A 17,623-nucleotide genomic window follows, 5' to 3' on the forward strand; every position below is an offset into this window, starting at 1 on the left:
AAATAAGCTACTTGCCAAACACTTGCAAAAAAATCAGGTAGCTGAAATTTTGGTCAAATAAGCTACTTTGGTCAAATAAGCTACCTGAAGCGTCGTGCCAAACGGAGCTTAACTTCCTTCAGTATGGAGGAATTGAAGTTCATATGAAACTTAAATGTATGGGATTTTGGGTAACAAATAACCTACCTATTTTGCAAATCCCATGAGTTCAATTTCACGTGTTTTTGTAAAAGGTAACCAAACGACTAAATATTTATGTCGACTTTTTTTCGAACAGATAGTCGATCCGTATTATTTTGATCAATTTGCAGGGTTTAAATACATTTTCATTTGTAAGAGTCAAGGCCAAAATACTTAAAAAAAAATAATTTATGGCTTTTTATTATGTATTTCTTGAATACTATTTTGTAGTAATATTTTAATTATAAAAATTATCTATGATTTTTAAATCGAAATAATTAATAACATTAATGTTAATTATCAATATTATATTAATTTTCCATACTTAATTACCAAATTAACCCTCTTATAAAACCAACACCATTAACACCGACCTCAATCTCACCCTTCCCCCAACCCAGTCTCTTCCCACCACGAAACCCCAATCTTCATTTTTTTTTTTTGAGAAGAAAACCCGAGGGCTTACTTTAATAACGACAAATCAAACAATACAGCTTCGTTCGCGGACGGAGGTAGAGTATCCGACCACTCCATTCTACCAGTAGTTCTAGGATAAATATGAACTAAAGTGTGAGCAACAATATTGTTCACACGACTAGAAAAAGACCAAATAACAGAATTAACCGAAACACAAAGTAACAAAATCTCCTCAATAACTAACATAAAACAACTTCGACCAGTTAACTTCTTCTTAAGCGCTTCAACAACCTGTAAACAATCGCTCTCGATCACCACGCTCATGAAGCCCTTTCGCAATGCTTCCTTTAGCCCTTCGAGAACAGCGACTGCTTCCGCAACATGTGGCTCCCAAACATGGTCCTGCGCGATGGAAACACCCCACAAAACTTCGCCCATCTCACCTCGACAATTCAGTCCTAGACTCACTCCCTCATCCTCCTTCACCCTGGCATCTACGTTAACTTTAACGAACCCCCTAGGAGCAGGAGCCCAACCCCTCGGCCTACCAGACCCCGAACCCGTCTCCTTCCCCATTCGTCCCCTGCTCACCTCATACGCATTCCCTTCAATCTCGGCCACCACATTACCCACTCGCCTAATCACCACCCAAGGGTCGACCTCCCTGCTTTCGAATATAACTTTATTCCGATGTTCCCACAAGGCTCAGCAACCCACCATAAACACACTATGCTCCCTCACCCCGAGCTCCCTCCATCTTTCCTCCACCCAGTCACGAATACTACCCACTCCTTCCCCCTCCTCACCCTCCAACCCGAGCCCCTCCCACACTTTCTGAGCAACCCAGCAATATTTAAACAAATGCAAGCTTGACTCAAAGTAAGAATTACAAAAAGAGCAAAAAGAATTGTCACCTCGAACTCGAGTTACAATGTTCGCTCTTATTTCTAATGCTTCGCTACACAGTTGCCAGAAGAACAGTTTTACTCAGGGCCAAACCGGGACTTGCCAAAGCCGCTTCCATAGCCACATCTCCCTGCTCCAGTCAGAAGCACCGCTCATTTCCACGCCATCCCTCCCAGCGAGAAGCTTATAGGCTGATTTCACAGAGTACACCTCGTCTTTTTCCATTCGCCAATACCATATATCACTAGGACGATGTTGGCTCAATCGGATATTAGCGATACGGTCCTTCTCAAAGGGCAAAAAAAGGCTCGAAAGTCGCTCCACATCCCAGCTAGTACTCTCGGTCATCAGCTCCGACACCAACATATCCTCGTTCCCATTAAAGCACGGTGAGATTACCCGTCCAGTATGAGTCCCTGGCAACCACGCGTCACGCCAAACCCTTGTCGATCTGTCGTGCCCAATCCTACTCCGCATACCTCTATCCAAGACCATCCTCGCTTCAACCAATCGTCGCCATATATAGCTCGGATTGTATCCCAGGTTAGCCGTCATAAAAACGCCATTTGGATAGTATCTAGCCCGCATGACTTGCTCCCACAAGCTGCCAATCGCCGTGGTTAACCTCCAAGCTTGCTTACCAAGGAGAGCGAGGTTAAACAGTTTAAAATCACGGAACCCCATTCCCCCCATGCCCTTAGGTTGGCATAGCTTTTTCCACGCGACCCAACTTATTCCTCGTTTTCTTTCCTCATGGTTCCACCAGAAGCGAGACATCATCGAACGGAGCTCATCACAGAAATTAGTAGGAATTTTAAACACACTCATAACGTAGGTAAGGAGTGAATTGGCCACAACCTTTAGAAGAACCTCCTTACCAGCCCTAGACAAGATTTTCCCGCGCCATTCCTGAAGCCGTTTACTGAGCTTGTCCCGAATAATATCCGTGAGAACTTTTTTTGAACGGCCCACCACCGTAGGGAGTCCTAGATAACGGTGTTGCTCCTCAACCTCAACAATCCCCAGCCTACTAGCAATTCAACTCCTCCTATCCCTCGGCACCCCTTTGCTAAAAGAGACAGTAGTTTTATCAAGATTGACCAGCTGACCCGACGCCTGCTCATAGCTTCTTAGAATATTTGATACAACATCCGCTTCCTCCCCTGTAGCTTTCACACAAAAAAAGGCTATCCTCGGCAAATAACAGATGAGAAATAGAAGGTGCACCCGTCGAAATACGCACACCATATAAGGACCATGTCTCCGTCGCTCGCCGCATTTGATGGGATAGAACTTCAACAGACAATATAAAGAGATACGGAGAAATTGGGTCACCTTGTCTCAGCCCTCTCGATGGCCTAAATTCTTTAGACGGGTTCCCGTTAATTAGAACGGAAAAGGACACTGTCATCACGCACGCCATCACTCTTGCTATCCACCCTCTGTTAAAACTGAAAGCAAAAAGTACACGCTGCAAGAAACTCCACTCCACGCGGTCATACGCCTTTGCCATATCTAATTTGATAGCCATAGACCCATCTGCCCCCTTCGAATTCTTCATGTAGTGAAAGATCTCAAATGCAATCATAATGTTATCAGTAATGGCCCTTTCCAGAGTGAAAGCACTTTGATTAACTGAGACGATATCTCCCAAGAATTGCTTCAACCTATTTGCCAAAACCTTCGAGACTAATTTATAAACCACATTGCAAAGGCTAATAGGTCGAAAATCACGAATTTTATACGGAGCTTTCTTCTTTGGGATCAGAATAATATTAGTTTTATTAATATCCCTCAGACATAGCTCGCCACGAAGAATGGCAAGGATCGTGCTAAGGACATTCGGCCCAATTTTGCTCCAGTAAGATTGGTAAAAAAGAACATTAATTCCGTCTGGACCCGGGCCCTTAAGTGGGTGCATTTGGTTAAGCACTTCAACAACCTCGTCTTCGCAATAATCACGTTGCAGCAGCTCGTTCATGGGGTCCGTCACTCTCCTGTCTAGACCCTGAAGTATAGCCCCGCCATTAGTCGGGTTTGACGACGAAAATAGCTCTTCAAAATAATTATTCGCCACAACTCCGACATCTTCATCCCCCTTACGAGTAACACCCTTATCATCAATCAGCTGCGCTATATAATTTTTCCTTTTCCGCTCTCCAGCCCGCATGTGGAAGAATTTAGTGGTCCTGTCCCCGTCTCTCAACCATAGAGCTCTTGAGCGTTGTCGCCAATATTGTTCTTCTTGTCTACGCAAATTAGAGATCTCCGCCACAAGCTTTATCCGTCGAAGCACACTATCCTCATCCCTACCCCCCTCATTGAGCCTTCCCAGCTGCTTTCTTTTACGATCAATGTTCCGCCCAATCCTGCTAATGCTCGTTTTCCTCCACGCCTGCAATTCCCGCATACACTCTCTCAGCACCTTGACCAAATCCTCCCTCCCCCTTTCGACACCACGCTCTACAGCTTCTTCACAACCCTCCGAACCCACCCATATTTGCTCAAACTTGAAGGGCCGAGTCTTTACTTCTCTCTGCATTTTATGGTTCAGCACCAATTTGATAGGAGCATGGTCCGACCACTCCCGGTTGAGGTAAAACAGCTTTGCGTAAGGAAACAAGTCTGACCACCGAACCGAGCACAAGGCTCTATCAAGCATAGACTGTCTGTTCAACTCACCAGCTTGCCCATTATCATAACAGAAATTATACCCTTCCCACTGTACATCACGAAGCCCACACTCATCCACTGCAGCTCGAAAGTTATTCATTTGCCACTGAGGTCCACTACCTCCCTTCATCTCAGTAGAAAAAAGAATTTCGTTGAAATCGCCAATGCACAGCCACGGTAGAGCTGACTGCCTACCTAGAACACGCAACAGTTCCCAAGAAAGGTGTCGGTCAGTTACAGCCGGCCACCCATAAAACCCTGTAATTATCCACTCTCCCTCCGTCCCTCGAACCATAAAGTCCATGTGATGAACGGATGATGACTGAAAAACACAATCTACCTCCTTCCTCCACACGAAAGACAAACCACCCGAACGACCAACACTAACAACATCGATGCCAAAGTAACCTTCCATACTCTCACGCACCTTCCTCATTTCACGACCACACAATTTTGTTTCAGATAGGAAAAGTATGGCCGGGGCCTCCCTCCGTACAAGTTCACGGAGTGCACTCCTTGAGTCGGGGTTGCCCAAGCCCCGACAGTTAATACTTAGGATATTCATTGGGGCCGGCGGGGTTGAGCTTCGTCAACCGCCGCCTCAGGTATTAAGACGCCCCCGTCTAAACAGTTTCTAGGTCTTTTGTGCACTCCCACGCCATCACCATCATCTCTGCTCCGTTTCCCCCATCAGTTAGAACCACTCTCGTCATTGAAGTAGCCAACGTCCCATTTCCCTCACCTCGTGCCTGCTTCTTCCATTTCCTGCCCTGGCCATGTCCCCCCTTCCCAGCCACACCTTCAAATACCCCTGCCTCCACTGAAATAACAACACCGTCCCCTCCCCCTTCATCCATCTCGAAGCAAAAATCTCATGTATTACATGCCATACCTCCATCACCCTTACCAACCAGCACCTCTTTCCCCATACTCTCCGCTTCCCTACTCACCTCTGTTGCATAACTGACATTCTCCACCTCCCCCCCACCCTCCTCCCTTACATCCCTCCCCTGCACAGCCATAGCCTTTATCCTCACATCAAGTACCATCTGTTCCTCGCCTCCACCTGATTTATCCGACCCTTCCTTGCTAGTCTTCTTAATGTGCAAATCCAGAGCAATAGACTGAAGTTTAGTAATCATAGAGTTGACAACATCTTCAGTATCTTGCAATTTCACGGCTTCAAAACTCGCCCTTAGGTCCCTAGCAGTTTTCCCTGAACCTTCCTTGACCGTTTTCACGACTTTCCATGGTGACGCACGCTACCACTCCCCATATTTCAACTCCTCATCATCATAAGGACCGTCATCGCAATCTTTCTCACCATAGCCTATTAGACCACAGCCGTAGCAAAAAATAAGGAGCCGTTCATATTTGACATCGAAATTTATCATCTTACCCCCCTTCATTTGAATAGGGATAGTCGCTTTCAAGGGTTTACGAACATCATGCAAAATCCGTATACGAATGGCCCTATCTAGTTCCACAATCGGTCCAAACTCGACATCAATGAAAGAACCCAACATATCGCCAAGACGTTTTGCATTCGACATGCTCGTTCGACCCAATAGAGGAAGGTCATATACCCTTGCCCATATAGGAAAATGGAAGAGTGGGTCATCAGTAAGCTTACCATCATTATTGGGTTCATTGAAGCACCAAAGGAATTTGTCGAAGTGCCAAGGTTGTCCCTCCAAAACCCTAGCCTTGTCTCGTGCCGTTTCGAATCGAAAGATGAATATCTTGTCCTTCGCATCCACCACATTCCCCAATATCGATTTGGTAGGGTTCCAAAGATTGATCATCATAGCGATGACAGCCTTCACGTTAACTGCCCTAGAAGACCATAGTTTCCCGACCAGAAGAAGATCGTTTGTACCCTCAGTTGCTCCTCCATCATCGTCCCAAACAAACGTATCATCCTCCAACCCCATCGGCTCTTTCCCATCCCGGTGTTGGCCCACCATAATACTGTTCTTCAGCACCTGCAAACGTGAAACAAACAACAACAAAGAAACGAAAAAAAGCAAGAAAACAATCCCACGATCACTCGTGAGAAGAGCCTCGAGAGGAGAAAATTCGAAGAAATTAAGACGGAACCCTAGGAAACCCTAGACAAGAGTTTTTTCTGTTTTCTTAATTGTTTATCTTTAATTTATTTATAAAATTATAATCTTCTTTATTAAAAGAACAACCACAAAGCCTATGTGTTGCTTTGTGGTTTAATCTTCTTCTTTTTTTTTTTAATTTAAGGCCCCACCATATTACCCCATGATCTCCATCATCTTTTATATAGGGAATTAAGATTTTTTTTTCACTTTGTACAACAATAAAGCTGAACAATTATTAAGCAAATATGTGACTATTGTAAATTACCTATTAACATAAATAAAATAGGAATTAAGAACCTATATTAAAAATAACATAATCAACAAATGAAATAATACAATCCATGGAGTACAAATTTATTATATATACGTATTAAACTAAAAAAAAAACACAAATACACTATCATCTCCATTGTTATGATTTCATCAAAAAGTCACTAAACATATTACTTCAAATTTGGATTTTAAAATACTAGTATGAAAAAAAATCAATATTATCGCCAAACTATTATGCACACAGTAATCTGATTGAAAAAAAAAAAGACTTTCAAAGATTACACAATTTAAATAAACATATACAAAATTCATGCATCAAATCTGAACATAATAAGCTAACAAAAAAAACGTACAAAAGCAATTGTACTATGCTTAGACCTGGAATTTAGATAAAATAGAATACCTGACTAATCAATAAAAAAAATAATGAAAATAAAAGAGAGCTACACCAATAAATACACTGAAATAAACACACGTGAAGGGTTGAGATCCATAATTTGCATGGGTTTGCCATTGTTATAAGTGAGTTTTCAACGATTGAAATGTGTATATATGGTTTGTGCAGTGAGGTTAGAAAGACGACAGTGTAAATGGGAGATGAGAGATGGAAAATGGATCAATGGGTGAGTGTAAATGAGAGATTAATTGTGACGGCAATCTAATAGTAATAGGATTAGGATTAAAATAGAAGAAGAATAGGTTAATATGTGGTAAAATGACGGGCTGGGCCGACCATATTCGGGGCATGTTAATATCATTAACAAACAGAAAATTAAAGCTTAATTATAATTTGAGTTTTGTATATTAAACTTTACACGAATAATAAAAAGTTTAATCACAATTTTCATCAAATAACAAGCTAAATTATCATATATTTTCCCGAAAAACAAACCAAATTCACGGGTTCTTTTGTATACGAGATGTACGACCCAATCTACATAAAGACATGTCTAAATATAATACTATTTGTTTGCAGCAAAGAGTAATCCAACAACTATATATATGTTTATAAACAAATCAATCATAAAATTGTTATCTCAAGTTCTTATTTAAAACGGGTATATTCATGTTAAATTTAAGACGAGTCACGTTATTTGAATACAACAGAAGCATAATGAATAGCGAAAACTAACATATTTATTTTATATACACAAGTGGGATGATACTTGCCCATTTTAATATTAAGACGGATAATCCACCTTACGTGAGACAACTGAATAAATTTATGATTAAACCAACCAGTAGCAAATAAGTCCAAATGCGAATGTTTATGTTCATTTAACTTTTAGTTTTTTTTTTTTTTTTTTTTTAGTTTTTTTTTTTATGTGAGCTGCAAAAATAAAAAATTGATATAATATTTTATTTAGTTAGTCTATTTTAAGACATATATATCCATCTTGAAATTAAAAACGGGTCAAATAGCATCTCACTTGCATAAATAAGCCGTTACTTTATAGCAGCGCACTTGCATAAATAGGCTATTACTGTATATCGCACAATAATCGTATTGTTTTTTTTTTATTTGGCTAATTTAGGGGAATGATAGTAATTTTTGAATTATTTTAATTGTTCATTTAGGTAGGGTGAATATGAATGATTATTTAAACAATTCTTTTAAATTATTATATATTTATACGATAATGTCAAAAATTTGAATATTTTACAATTTAACTAAACCGTCTTGAACGTGCACGGGTCAAAATTTTCTTTTGGACCCGTTTGACTCATTAACAATCCTTACTAAATGAAAAATATGTCAAAATATTCTTTTTAAAATCATCTAAATAACAAGACAAAATGATAACTCTAAATTAACTAACGAAGGGACATATAGTACTACAACAACTCCTCTACCAATTGACCCAAACATAATGTATCGTTTGCTCTAATTGTAAATGAATTTTATAATTCAATTCTAAGTTTCAAATATGACTTTTATAACTCAATATCTACATTTGCAATTTAAAATTGTACAACAAAAAGTAGAGTGATTTATTGCTTTATTTTAAAACATTATTTCTAAACATAGTTATTTTAGAAAAGTATAATTAGATAGTATAAAACTTAATCTTAGATATTTTACATCTTTTTATAAATCTATAATTAAAAGAAAATTGAAATAGCGTACCCGTGCAATTTGCACGAGTTTAAAACTAGTCTCAGAAGTAAATAAGAAGCCAAAGACATTCTCAAACTCTTGATAGTTCTCAAACCTCTTTTAAAATGAAGCCATGACTTGATCAATAATGAATAAGACTTGATCAATAATGAATAAAAAAAAGGGTTATTTAATGACTATAATTCAAACTAAGTCTCCCCTTCCCAATTTAATCCACACTATACATTATCCCATATTAATCTGTACTTTGCTATCATTTACTCCCTTCATTCAACTTCATATTACTAGTTTCTCTTTTGTACACTATTCAGAGGTGAACATTTAATGTCGATTTTCTCTCGATATATAAGCGAAAATATATTCATGTAAGATCTTATTTGATTCGTCGTTAGAAGCACATTAAGAATATTTAACTTTTATATTTTTGGGTTATTTTATATGAATAATCCAAACTATTGGTCATATTCTCATAATAATCCGAATTTTAATTTAACTAGGAATAAACCATATTATTGCACTCATTCACTCTGCATTGACACCAATTTTGACCTATAAAAATAGGTAAATCATCCGGTGATCAACCTTTTTTCCTTATTTTATTTATTTTTTATTTACCTCCTCCCTCCTTCATCACCAACCACAAATCCACCACCACTCCCTCCAGTATCCTCAATTCAGCCAACCACCATAACCCTTTATCACCAACCACCAGCCCATTACCACTCGAATAACCTTCTTCGTCATCAACCAATTTTTTAGGGTTTTTCGCTCAAAATCCTTAAATTTCCCCCTTATTCTTCCAATTTTTTCTATTTGCTTTAATCTTTCAGGTCATTCTTCGTCAATGGAGGACGAAGAGGATGTCACAATGAATTCTCCTTCAGTACAACAACAACAACAACAATCGCTATAAACCAAACTTGTATACGAATTACAGTTAAACGGCGCCGTAGATTCGCCGGAGATTTATGGTTTGTTTGGTATTTTTGTGGGCAGTAAATAAGGCTTTTGAGAAAATAGCAAGCTATAAATTAATGGTCAATTTGATATTCTTTTATATACGTAAAAGGTGCTTGCTAAGACTTTTCTACTAATGAATTGGACAAGGTAGTACTATTGTTATTGGCAACTCATCATAAAGGAACTAGCAAGCTATTGATTAGTTCCATGGCTAGTATTGATTCTATTTGATCTTATTCTAACTCGGGAGGGTCAGTCGTTTATGAGAGTGTGATGTTGATGGTAGACTGTTGGCAGCAGCTTGGTGTGGTTTTTTGATGGAGGAGTAAAAGGGTGAAGAGGATAAAGCAATTGTTGATCAGATAAAAAAAATGTTTTTTTTTTTCGTTTAAATGATTTTTAGAATTTTGTTTTTTTTATTAAGGTGTGACTTGGTGAATAGGTAGCAGGTTACTGAATGCATTTTGAGAAGACTAAGTTAATAGTATAGTTTATTTCAAGATTAAATAAAGTTGGGATTATTATAAGAAGACCACACATAGGTTTGGATTATTATAAGAAGATCACACATAGTTGGCATTTTTTGCAAATATGACCGCGTAAAACATGCGCTGACAAACGTGAAAAAGCAAACTTGTAATGTGGAGTTGAATGGAGGGAGTAACTTATTTCAGTCCAGCCCTTATATCTACCGGTTGTAACCGATTAACCCTTTATATTGGCAGGTTACCTTCCTTCTTCTTGTACTTATCTGCTTCTTTCTTTTTTCATTCACCTTCCTTCTTTATTCATTTTTCCTTCTTCCTTCTTCAACGTTAATTTTTTTTCCTCCAATCATATTTTTCAGATTTCCCCAAAACTTAAAAAGAAGGAGCCATTACAATAACACCGGTTTCTGACTTAGTGTTTGATTTTATCGGTTTTTTTGGTTGGATTTTGGTATGAGGGAGCCATCACCATAACACCAGTCCACTTTTTTTTTTTTTCGACAAAAGTAAACCATTATATTAAAGGAAATAAAACAGAAAACAGAAGAGTCTGAAACCAAAACAACTACAACAGTAAACTATCCAGTAGCTAAACTAACCGACCAGTTACGTCGGGAACGAAGAAAAGTGCGAATTCCAGACAGTGAATTACGCACATCGATTGGAACTGGCTTTTGAGATGCCAGAACTGAAGATAATTTTGGTGATGAAACAATAAAAGCAATGTCAGTAAACGAAACACCCTGAGTCTTCATAACCTGGTGCAATGCATGAGAGTGCGCCGCGAAAAGAGAGGAAGCACGCAAGAAGAAGATCTTAGGTAAGCAAGAGTTAGATACAACAGTAGCCACATATCCATTCTGAAAGGAACTCCTGCAAATAGAGATCTTGTAAGAGATCGTAGCACGCGAAATTGTTGGATACATACCTGCCATATTGGAAAATCGTCGTGATTGAAACTCTTCAAGACGGAGAGAAGATAAACTTAAATGGGACTGGTGCAAGGTTTCTGCCAGACGAAGTATACGTACAGGCTCAAGAGTAGCATTGTCAAAAACAATGGAATTCCGAGTGAGCCAAATGGAGCGTAAGACACAAAAGAAGTACAGTAAATCATCAAACCCTGTTGAAGAAGAACGATGAAGATACAGGAGATGATCAGCCAGCCACTTAATGAATGAAACATTTGAATTAGCCATAGATCTAATTCCAAGCAACGAAGCCCTCCAGACATGCTGGATTACATCACATGAACGAAACAGATGTTCAGGAGTCTCCGTACCCGTCTGACATAACGGACATGAAGTACCAATGCTTAAACCTCGATGGGCTAGAACAGTCTTTGTTGGGATAATGTGATGAGCAAGGCGCCAAATAAAAAGAGGAAATTTCTTTGAAAACGGAACTAGCCAAAGCAATTTCCATGGGAAGGCATATAAATGTCGTGGGCGTGGCAAAAGCTTAGGTAGAAGATATTTGTAACCCAATTGAATATTATACGCACCATCCTCAGTGTATTTCCAATACAGATAATCATCAATTTCAATTTGAGGTGGTTCCATAGCCAAAATGGCCTTAGCAGTGGAAGCATCGAAAACCCGAAAGATAAGAGGTGTCCTCCATGAGCCATTTTCAAAAATCAAATCAGAAAGTGTAAGAGAAAGATGACTCGGGTCCTGCCGAACACCTGGGCACTATCCTTGTACCCATGGACTCGTTCGAATATTAATAGAATGACCATTACCAACCTTCCATGCCATGGCATCAGAGCAGCGTGCTGCAACTTTACAAAGCCCTTGCCATACAAACGATGGCTGTGAAACCCTGGATTTAGGATTAGGAATAGGGAAATCTTTTTGATACTTGGGTGTGAGATATTTGGCAAGAATACCAGTAGGTTGATGATGAATGCGCCAAAAATTCTTCAAGAGATAAGCCTGACTGAGAATAGTCACTGATTTGATACCAAGACCTCCCAAATCCTGTGGTGTATGTAAGTGTGGCTGAGAGAGCCAATGAATTGATCTTTGAGAAGAATTTTTACTCCACCAGAAGGCCGCAATTAAGGAGTCAAGTTTTTTAGAGACTGAAAGCGGTAGAGGAACAGCAGCAAGAATATGGACCAGCGAACCAATTAAGATAGAGTTAATGATAACCAACTTGCTAGGCTGCGATAAATGAAGAGATGCCCATGACGAAATACGTGTAGTAATCTTATCAAGGAGGTCATGAAAAGCATTCTTCTTACACTTAGGAAGATCCACCGGAACACCCAAGTAAGTTCCAAAGGAATCAGCAATTCTCATACGCAAAATAGATGTCATGTGGGACTTGAAATCATCTGGCGAATTCGGACTAAATTTAATAAAAGACTTTTGAAGATTAAGCATTTGACCTGAGGCAGCTTCAAAATCATGGAAAATATCTCGAATAGACTCAAAAGAAGCCGGCGTTGCCTTACAGCAGATAAAAGCGTCATCAGCATAAAACAAGTGCGAAAGAGGTGGAGCATACCGAGAAATCTTAAGGCCAAAAAGTTGATGCCGGGACTCGGCTGCCTGAAGTTGACGAGAAAGAATTTCCATACACATGATAAATAAATAGGGTGATAGAGGATCCCCTTGGCGTAATCCACAAGAAGGATGGAAAGAAGGGGAAGGTTCGCCATTTATCATGATACTATATTTCACAGTGGAGATGCATTCCCAAATGAGATTCCGCCAGGAAATTGGAAAACCGAAGAAGTCCAAGGCTGACATTAGAAAATTCTAGGATACACGATCAAAAGCCTTATGCATGTCTAGCTTGATTACAGAGTAACAGTTTGTTCCATGTTTAGCTTTGTTAACATAGTGCATTATCTCATGAGCAATAAGGCATCCATCAGACATGAGACGACCAGGGACAAAAGCTTGCTGAGATTCAGAAATAATGGAAGGAATTACCAGCCTGAGACGGTTAGCCATACACTTGGAAGCCAAACGATAGATGACATTGCATAGACTAATCGGTCGAAATTGCGAGACACACTCCGGTTTATCAGTTTTTGGTATTAGAACAATGATGGTATTGTTCCTCTCCTTTAGCATGACGCCTGAATTAAGAAACCGAAGAACTGCCGAGGTCACTAAATGGCCTATCTGTGGCCAAAAAGTGTGGAAAAAAAGAGGTGTAATGCCATCCGGTCCCGGGGATTTTGATGCATCCATACCACGGAGAGCATTCATAACCTCAGATTCCTTGAAAGACTCTTGCAAAATCGAACATTCAGTGGATCCTAACCGGGAAGAAGATAAACCCGCAAAACAAGATTGTAGAGAGTCCACCCGAGAGGCAGGATCCAAAGTGGTAGTAGAGGTTAGCAAAAGCTTGAAGTAATTAACAATCTCATCAGTAATATCGCTGGGGGACTCCAACCATACATTATCAGCAGATCGAAGGGTAATGATACGATGTTTTGTTGATCGCTGTTTTACTCGGTTATAAAGAAAGCGTGTAGGAAACCCATCTAAAATCTCACTCTTGATCTTGGATCGTTGAACCCAGTATTGTCTCTAATTTCGAAGCAAATGTAAGCGAGAAGAGCGAAGTTGTATAAACTCAGACGCAGAATTGTTGTCCACTATATGGGTAGCAGTTAAATCCAAATCAGCTTCTATTTCCGATCAGTTAATCCCGTGAGATATACGATGATTGATTACCCATTGGAGGATTGCCCGTCGAGCTGTGGCAAGTTTACGGGAAACTACAAACATCGCAGAACCAAAGAAAGGGGTTGCCCAGACTTGTAAAACCAAATCACGGACCTCAGGATAAGACAAGCACCAGTTATCAATACGATACGGTCTTTTACATGGTTTAGAATCCGGACATAATGTAAGGATTATAGGAGCATGATCCGAGACAAGAATAGGAAGATGTAAAATTGAAGTAGACGGGAAAAAAGCAAACCAATCCTGAGTAGCATAAGCACGGTCCAAACGTTCCATTATAAAATTACCATCAAACTGACTATTCATCCAAGTAAACCGGGGTCCAAAAAAAGGAACATCCATAAGACTATTCCTAATTTTCCAAGACGTGAAATCACCTTGACGCCGAATGGAATTTGAACCGCCAAACTTATCAGCAAACAATTCAACCTGATTGAAATCGCCTAAGAGAAGTAAAGGAGAAAGATTCAAAACCTTAGAAGTAATACGATCCCATAAAGATTGGCGATATTCAAGCCGAGCTTCACCATATATAAAAATAATATATATTACATTATTTGTACAAGGAGCCATAGGGATTACTAATTTACATAATATAAAGTGAGGTTCCATATATAAGGTTGTTAAAAGTAGAGAGGTATCCCATCGCAAAAGGAGGCCGCCACTACGTCCAACTGAATCAACACCGCAACAATTAGGCAGACCAAGATGAGAAGTCTTATACGAAGCCGAGTCAAAGGTAGTCATAGTTTCTTGAAGAAACAAAATAGACGGATGATATTGGTGGACACTTCTATGTAGAAAAGGAATTGTAGGATCATCCGTCGATCCTAGCCCCCTACAATTCCAACAAAAGATCTTCATGGGTAAACGGGTGGCGAATTATGGTCCGCCACCAGACCGAAAACAGGAACCACCGCATCACCTCTGGACAAAGAAAAAGGAACAAGCGTTAGTAATGGTCCGTCCTAAAATATAAAAGGACCATCTTGTTCCATTCTCGGTTTCTTTGACACAGGGTCATCTAGAACCGATGAAGGAGAGCAAGAAAAAGGCCGTTTAGGACGCAAAACAGAAGCAGAGCACGGTGACCTAAAAAGGAAAGGCTCAGCAGATAAGGAACCCAACAGTAACTCAACTGGCATTGGTTCATAGTCCATATCTACAGCCAAATCCATATAACTCGTTTTGCGAGTGTGCTTAAAACGAGTTCGGCTGTAAAAGTTAAAACCAAGCCCTACCTTTCTTTTAAAAACAAATTTCACCGACCGTCCAAGAGAGTCCAAAGCAATATGACGAGTATTAGAGGAACTAGCAGGGGGACGAAAAAGGCAACTAACATCCAGAGAGCGAGGAGGAGTGGATGGTTCAGCAAGCCCAAGTTCAAGAGTTGCATCCACCTCCTCTTCAGGCACACTCATGCGAAAAGCCGGGGATACCTCCCTAAAACGAGCAGGTACACCACCATGTGATGGACCTCCCACCTCGAACGAGGAAAGGCCACCACGAGAATGGCCCGGCACATGAAAAGGAGAACCAACAGGCGAAAAAAGACCCGGCACAACAGAACCACGAATCACAGGGAAATGTTCAAGCAAGACCTCACGAGACTCGTCCTCATGGACACAAGACTCAGGAGGATAATGAAAATCCATGCCATTATCATCATCATCTGAGGATGATGACGAAAAAGGAAACACCGGTGATCCTCCACCAGAATCCATAAGAACAGGGTCCGCAGAAGAAAGCGTATGAACATCCGAATTTAAAAAGTGGATACGAGGAGGAAGACCAAAAATTTCAGGAGTATAAAAAGACGACCCAGGAGGGCCGTGTAACACTTCCAGTCCACGAGCAGCAAGCTCATTTAAACGGGCTTGAATACCACGAGCACCAAGAACTTTACCAGATGGACAAAAGGAAACACGATGGCCCAAAAGACCACAAGTTTTGCAGAATCGGAAAACTCCTTCGTAGGAGAAACCAATCCAAAGATGCTCTCTATCAGTAAGAGAAAGATAACAACCAGGAATCAGTGGTTTGGAAAGGTCCACCCAAACCTTAACCCGGACAAAACTCCGAGGTGGAAGCAGCGACGGGTATGACTCCTCTTCACAAATATCTCCCACATGGGAGAGAAGAAAAGCAGCAACTGATGTGTTCAGTAACTGAAGAGGAAGATGGTGTACCCGTATCCAAAGGGGAACAACATGAAAGAGCAAGTTATCAGGAACAGTGGAAGGTGAAACCGAACGAAAAACAAACAAACTTCCTTCAATGTTCACAGTTTGTCGCAGACGGAAATAGGCTAAATCAACAGCTGAAGAAAACTCGAAAATGTAATAAGGCTTCATAGCACGAATTGTAACAGAGCCTTGCAGATGCCAGTGTTTAGAAATTTGATCGTATATACGGAACACATCCAAAAAGCGTTGATCAAGAATTTTGGCAATTAGAGCTTTCGAAAAATCAACACCAGTGAAATCCGCACAAAGATATAAAGGCAGTTTAAGACCCACACCAGATCGACAAAGGTTAGATTTAGAGGAAGAAGCCATGTTGGAGTAAAACAGAGGTAAGAAACAGAGGCACGAAAGAGTAAGGGTTTGAACAGGGGGAGCTTTAGATGGTGGCAAAGGCGAATTTAACAGTGTAGGGGAGACAAGATGTAGGTGAGGTGTCAAATAAAGGGCTGCATGACTGCCAACTCAACAAATTAGGGGAAGTTAGGCAAAATTAGGCGGCGAGGAGGAAAGTGGAGGCTATGGTGGAAGGGTTAGGCAAGGAAGGAAGGGAGGCGGCAAAGCTAGGGTAGGAAACTCTATTTTTAGAGGAAACTCTATTTTTAGAGGAAACTCTATTTTTAGAGAAAAACGTTGATCTTGATTATTCAAGAATCTTTGGTGAGCTTCATTGTGTTGGAGACTCGGTATAACCGGATATGTCTTACACCAGTCCACTTAAACCAACACCCAATTCAACAAATTCACCATATACATAATCAACTCAAAACACACGCAAATGTATCAAAATTAATTACTCCAACACAAAGTAAAATCTCAATCTCTAACACACATAGCAAGATGCAATTCACGTCTACATTGAAGCTTAGCCCATGCTCTCTCCCTAATATTCATTCAAGATAATGTGACTTGAACAAAGAACAAAAACCAGAAAATTAAGTGAGATTAATGGGGAAAAAAAATAGAGAAATGGGTTTTGGAGAAGAAGAGATGAATATGAAATTAAAAATGGAAGGTATAGGTTAGGTCGCTAGCGATCGGTGACTCTAATGGCAGTGTTATTAATTGAATCTTGAGGAGAGTTGATTTGGTGTTAGGGAATTGGAGAGGATGATTTTGGGTATTGATAAACAGTTAGTCTTGCTGAAGACGGGTCGGAGCAAGTGACGGGTAATATCACTCACAAAACGGATAGGGGACAAGTGGGGGAACCCCCATGTGCTTCCCTCTCTCCTCTATTTGGGTCATTTGTGAGAGGAAGTGGTATCCGTCACTCCAAAGTGACGGATACGTGCCGTCTTCAATGAGATTTTGTGATTGATAAACTACATTAAAGATTGCAGGTACTCCATTAAAACGACATTCTTCTACTCTTTCATTTGGTGGTATTAATGAAGGTACTGATTTGGTGTTGGGGAAATAGAGGGGAGTACTTAATAAATTCAAAATCCGTGTTTATGAGTAGGAAAAGAAGTTTAGATTAAAGGTTGATCTGTTTAACAAGTTACCTTTGCAAAGTAGCAAAATAAGATAAATGATA

The 17,623-nt window shown here is 40.1% G+C and overlaps 3 protein-coding genes across 3 annotated transcripts; all 3 read right to left on the bottom strand.

Annotated features, from left to right (window-relative positions):
- Positions 1-642: 642 nt before the first annotated feature.
- Positions 643-1,173, bottom strand: LOC141601108 (uncharacterized). Its single transcript, XM_074421376.1, has one exon. It carries the CDS (start codon positions 1,171-1,173, stop codon positions 643-645), a length of 531 nt encoding a protein of 176 aa, XP_074277477.1.
- Positions 1,174-1,584: 411 nt separating this feature from the next.
- On the bottom strand, positions 1,585-2,331 carry LOC141601109 (putative mitochondrial protein AtMg00310). Its single transcript, XM_074421377.1, has one exon. The coding sequence runs from the start codon at positions 2,329-2,331 to the stop codon at positions 1,585-1,587; it is 747 nt and encodes a 248-aa protein (XP_074277478.1).
- Positions 2,332-12,895: 10,564 nt separating this feature from the next.
- On the bottom strand, positions 12,896-16,398 carry LOC141601111 (uncharacterized). Its single transcript, XM_074421378.1, has 3 exons — positions 14,826-16,398; positions 13,829-14,283; positions 12,896-13,681 (listed from the first exon to the last, which is right to left on the bottom strand). Exons 1-3 carry the CDS (start codon positions 16,396-16,398, stop codon positions 12,896-12,898), a joined length of 2,814 nt encoding a protein of 937 aa, XP_074277479.1.
- Positions 16,399-17,623: the final 1,225 nt, after the last annotated feature.

The sequence above is a fragment of the Silene latifolia genome, chromosome 9, assembly GCF_048544455.1.
Source record: "Silene latifolia isolate original U9 population chromosome 9, ASM4854445v1, whole genome shotgun sequence".
NCBI lineage: Eukaryota > Viridiplantae > Streptophyta > Magnoliopsida > Caryophyllales > Caryophyllaceae > Silene > Silene latifolia.

What these genes read in the sequence shown, in the direction of transcription:
- LOC141601108 (XM_074421376.1), bottom strand. Translation starts at nt 1,173, where the DNA reads ATGGGGAAGGAGACGGGTTCGGGGTCTGGTAGGCCGAGGGGTTGGGCT.
- LOC141601109 (XM_074421377.1), bottom strand. Translation starts at nt 2,331, where the DNA reads ATGAGTGTGTTTAAAATTCCTACTAATTTCTGTGATGAGCTCCGTTCG.
- LOC141601111 (XM_074421378.1), bottom strand. Translation starts at nt 16,398, where the DNA reads ATGGCTTCTTCCTCTAAATCTAACCTTTGTCGATCTGGTGTGGGTCTT. An exon ending in ACCGAGAATGGAACAAGATG is followed by an intron (nt 14,284 to 14,825) that starts GTCCTTTTATAT and finishes TACTTCTCTTAG; the next exon opens with GCGATTTCAATCAGGTTGAA. An exon ending in GACGGGCAATCCTCCAATGG is followed by an intron (nt 13,682 to 13,828) that starts GTAATCAATCAT and finishes CTTCGAAATTAG; the next exon opens with AGACAATACTGGGTTCAACG.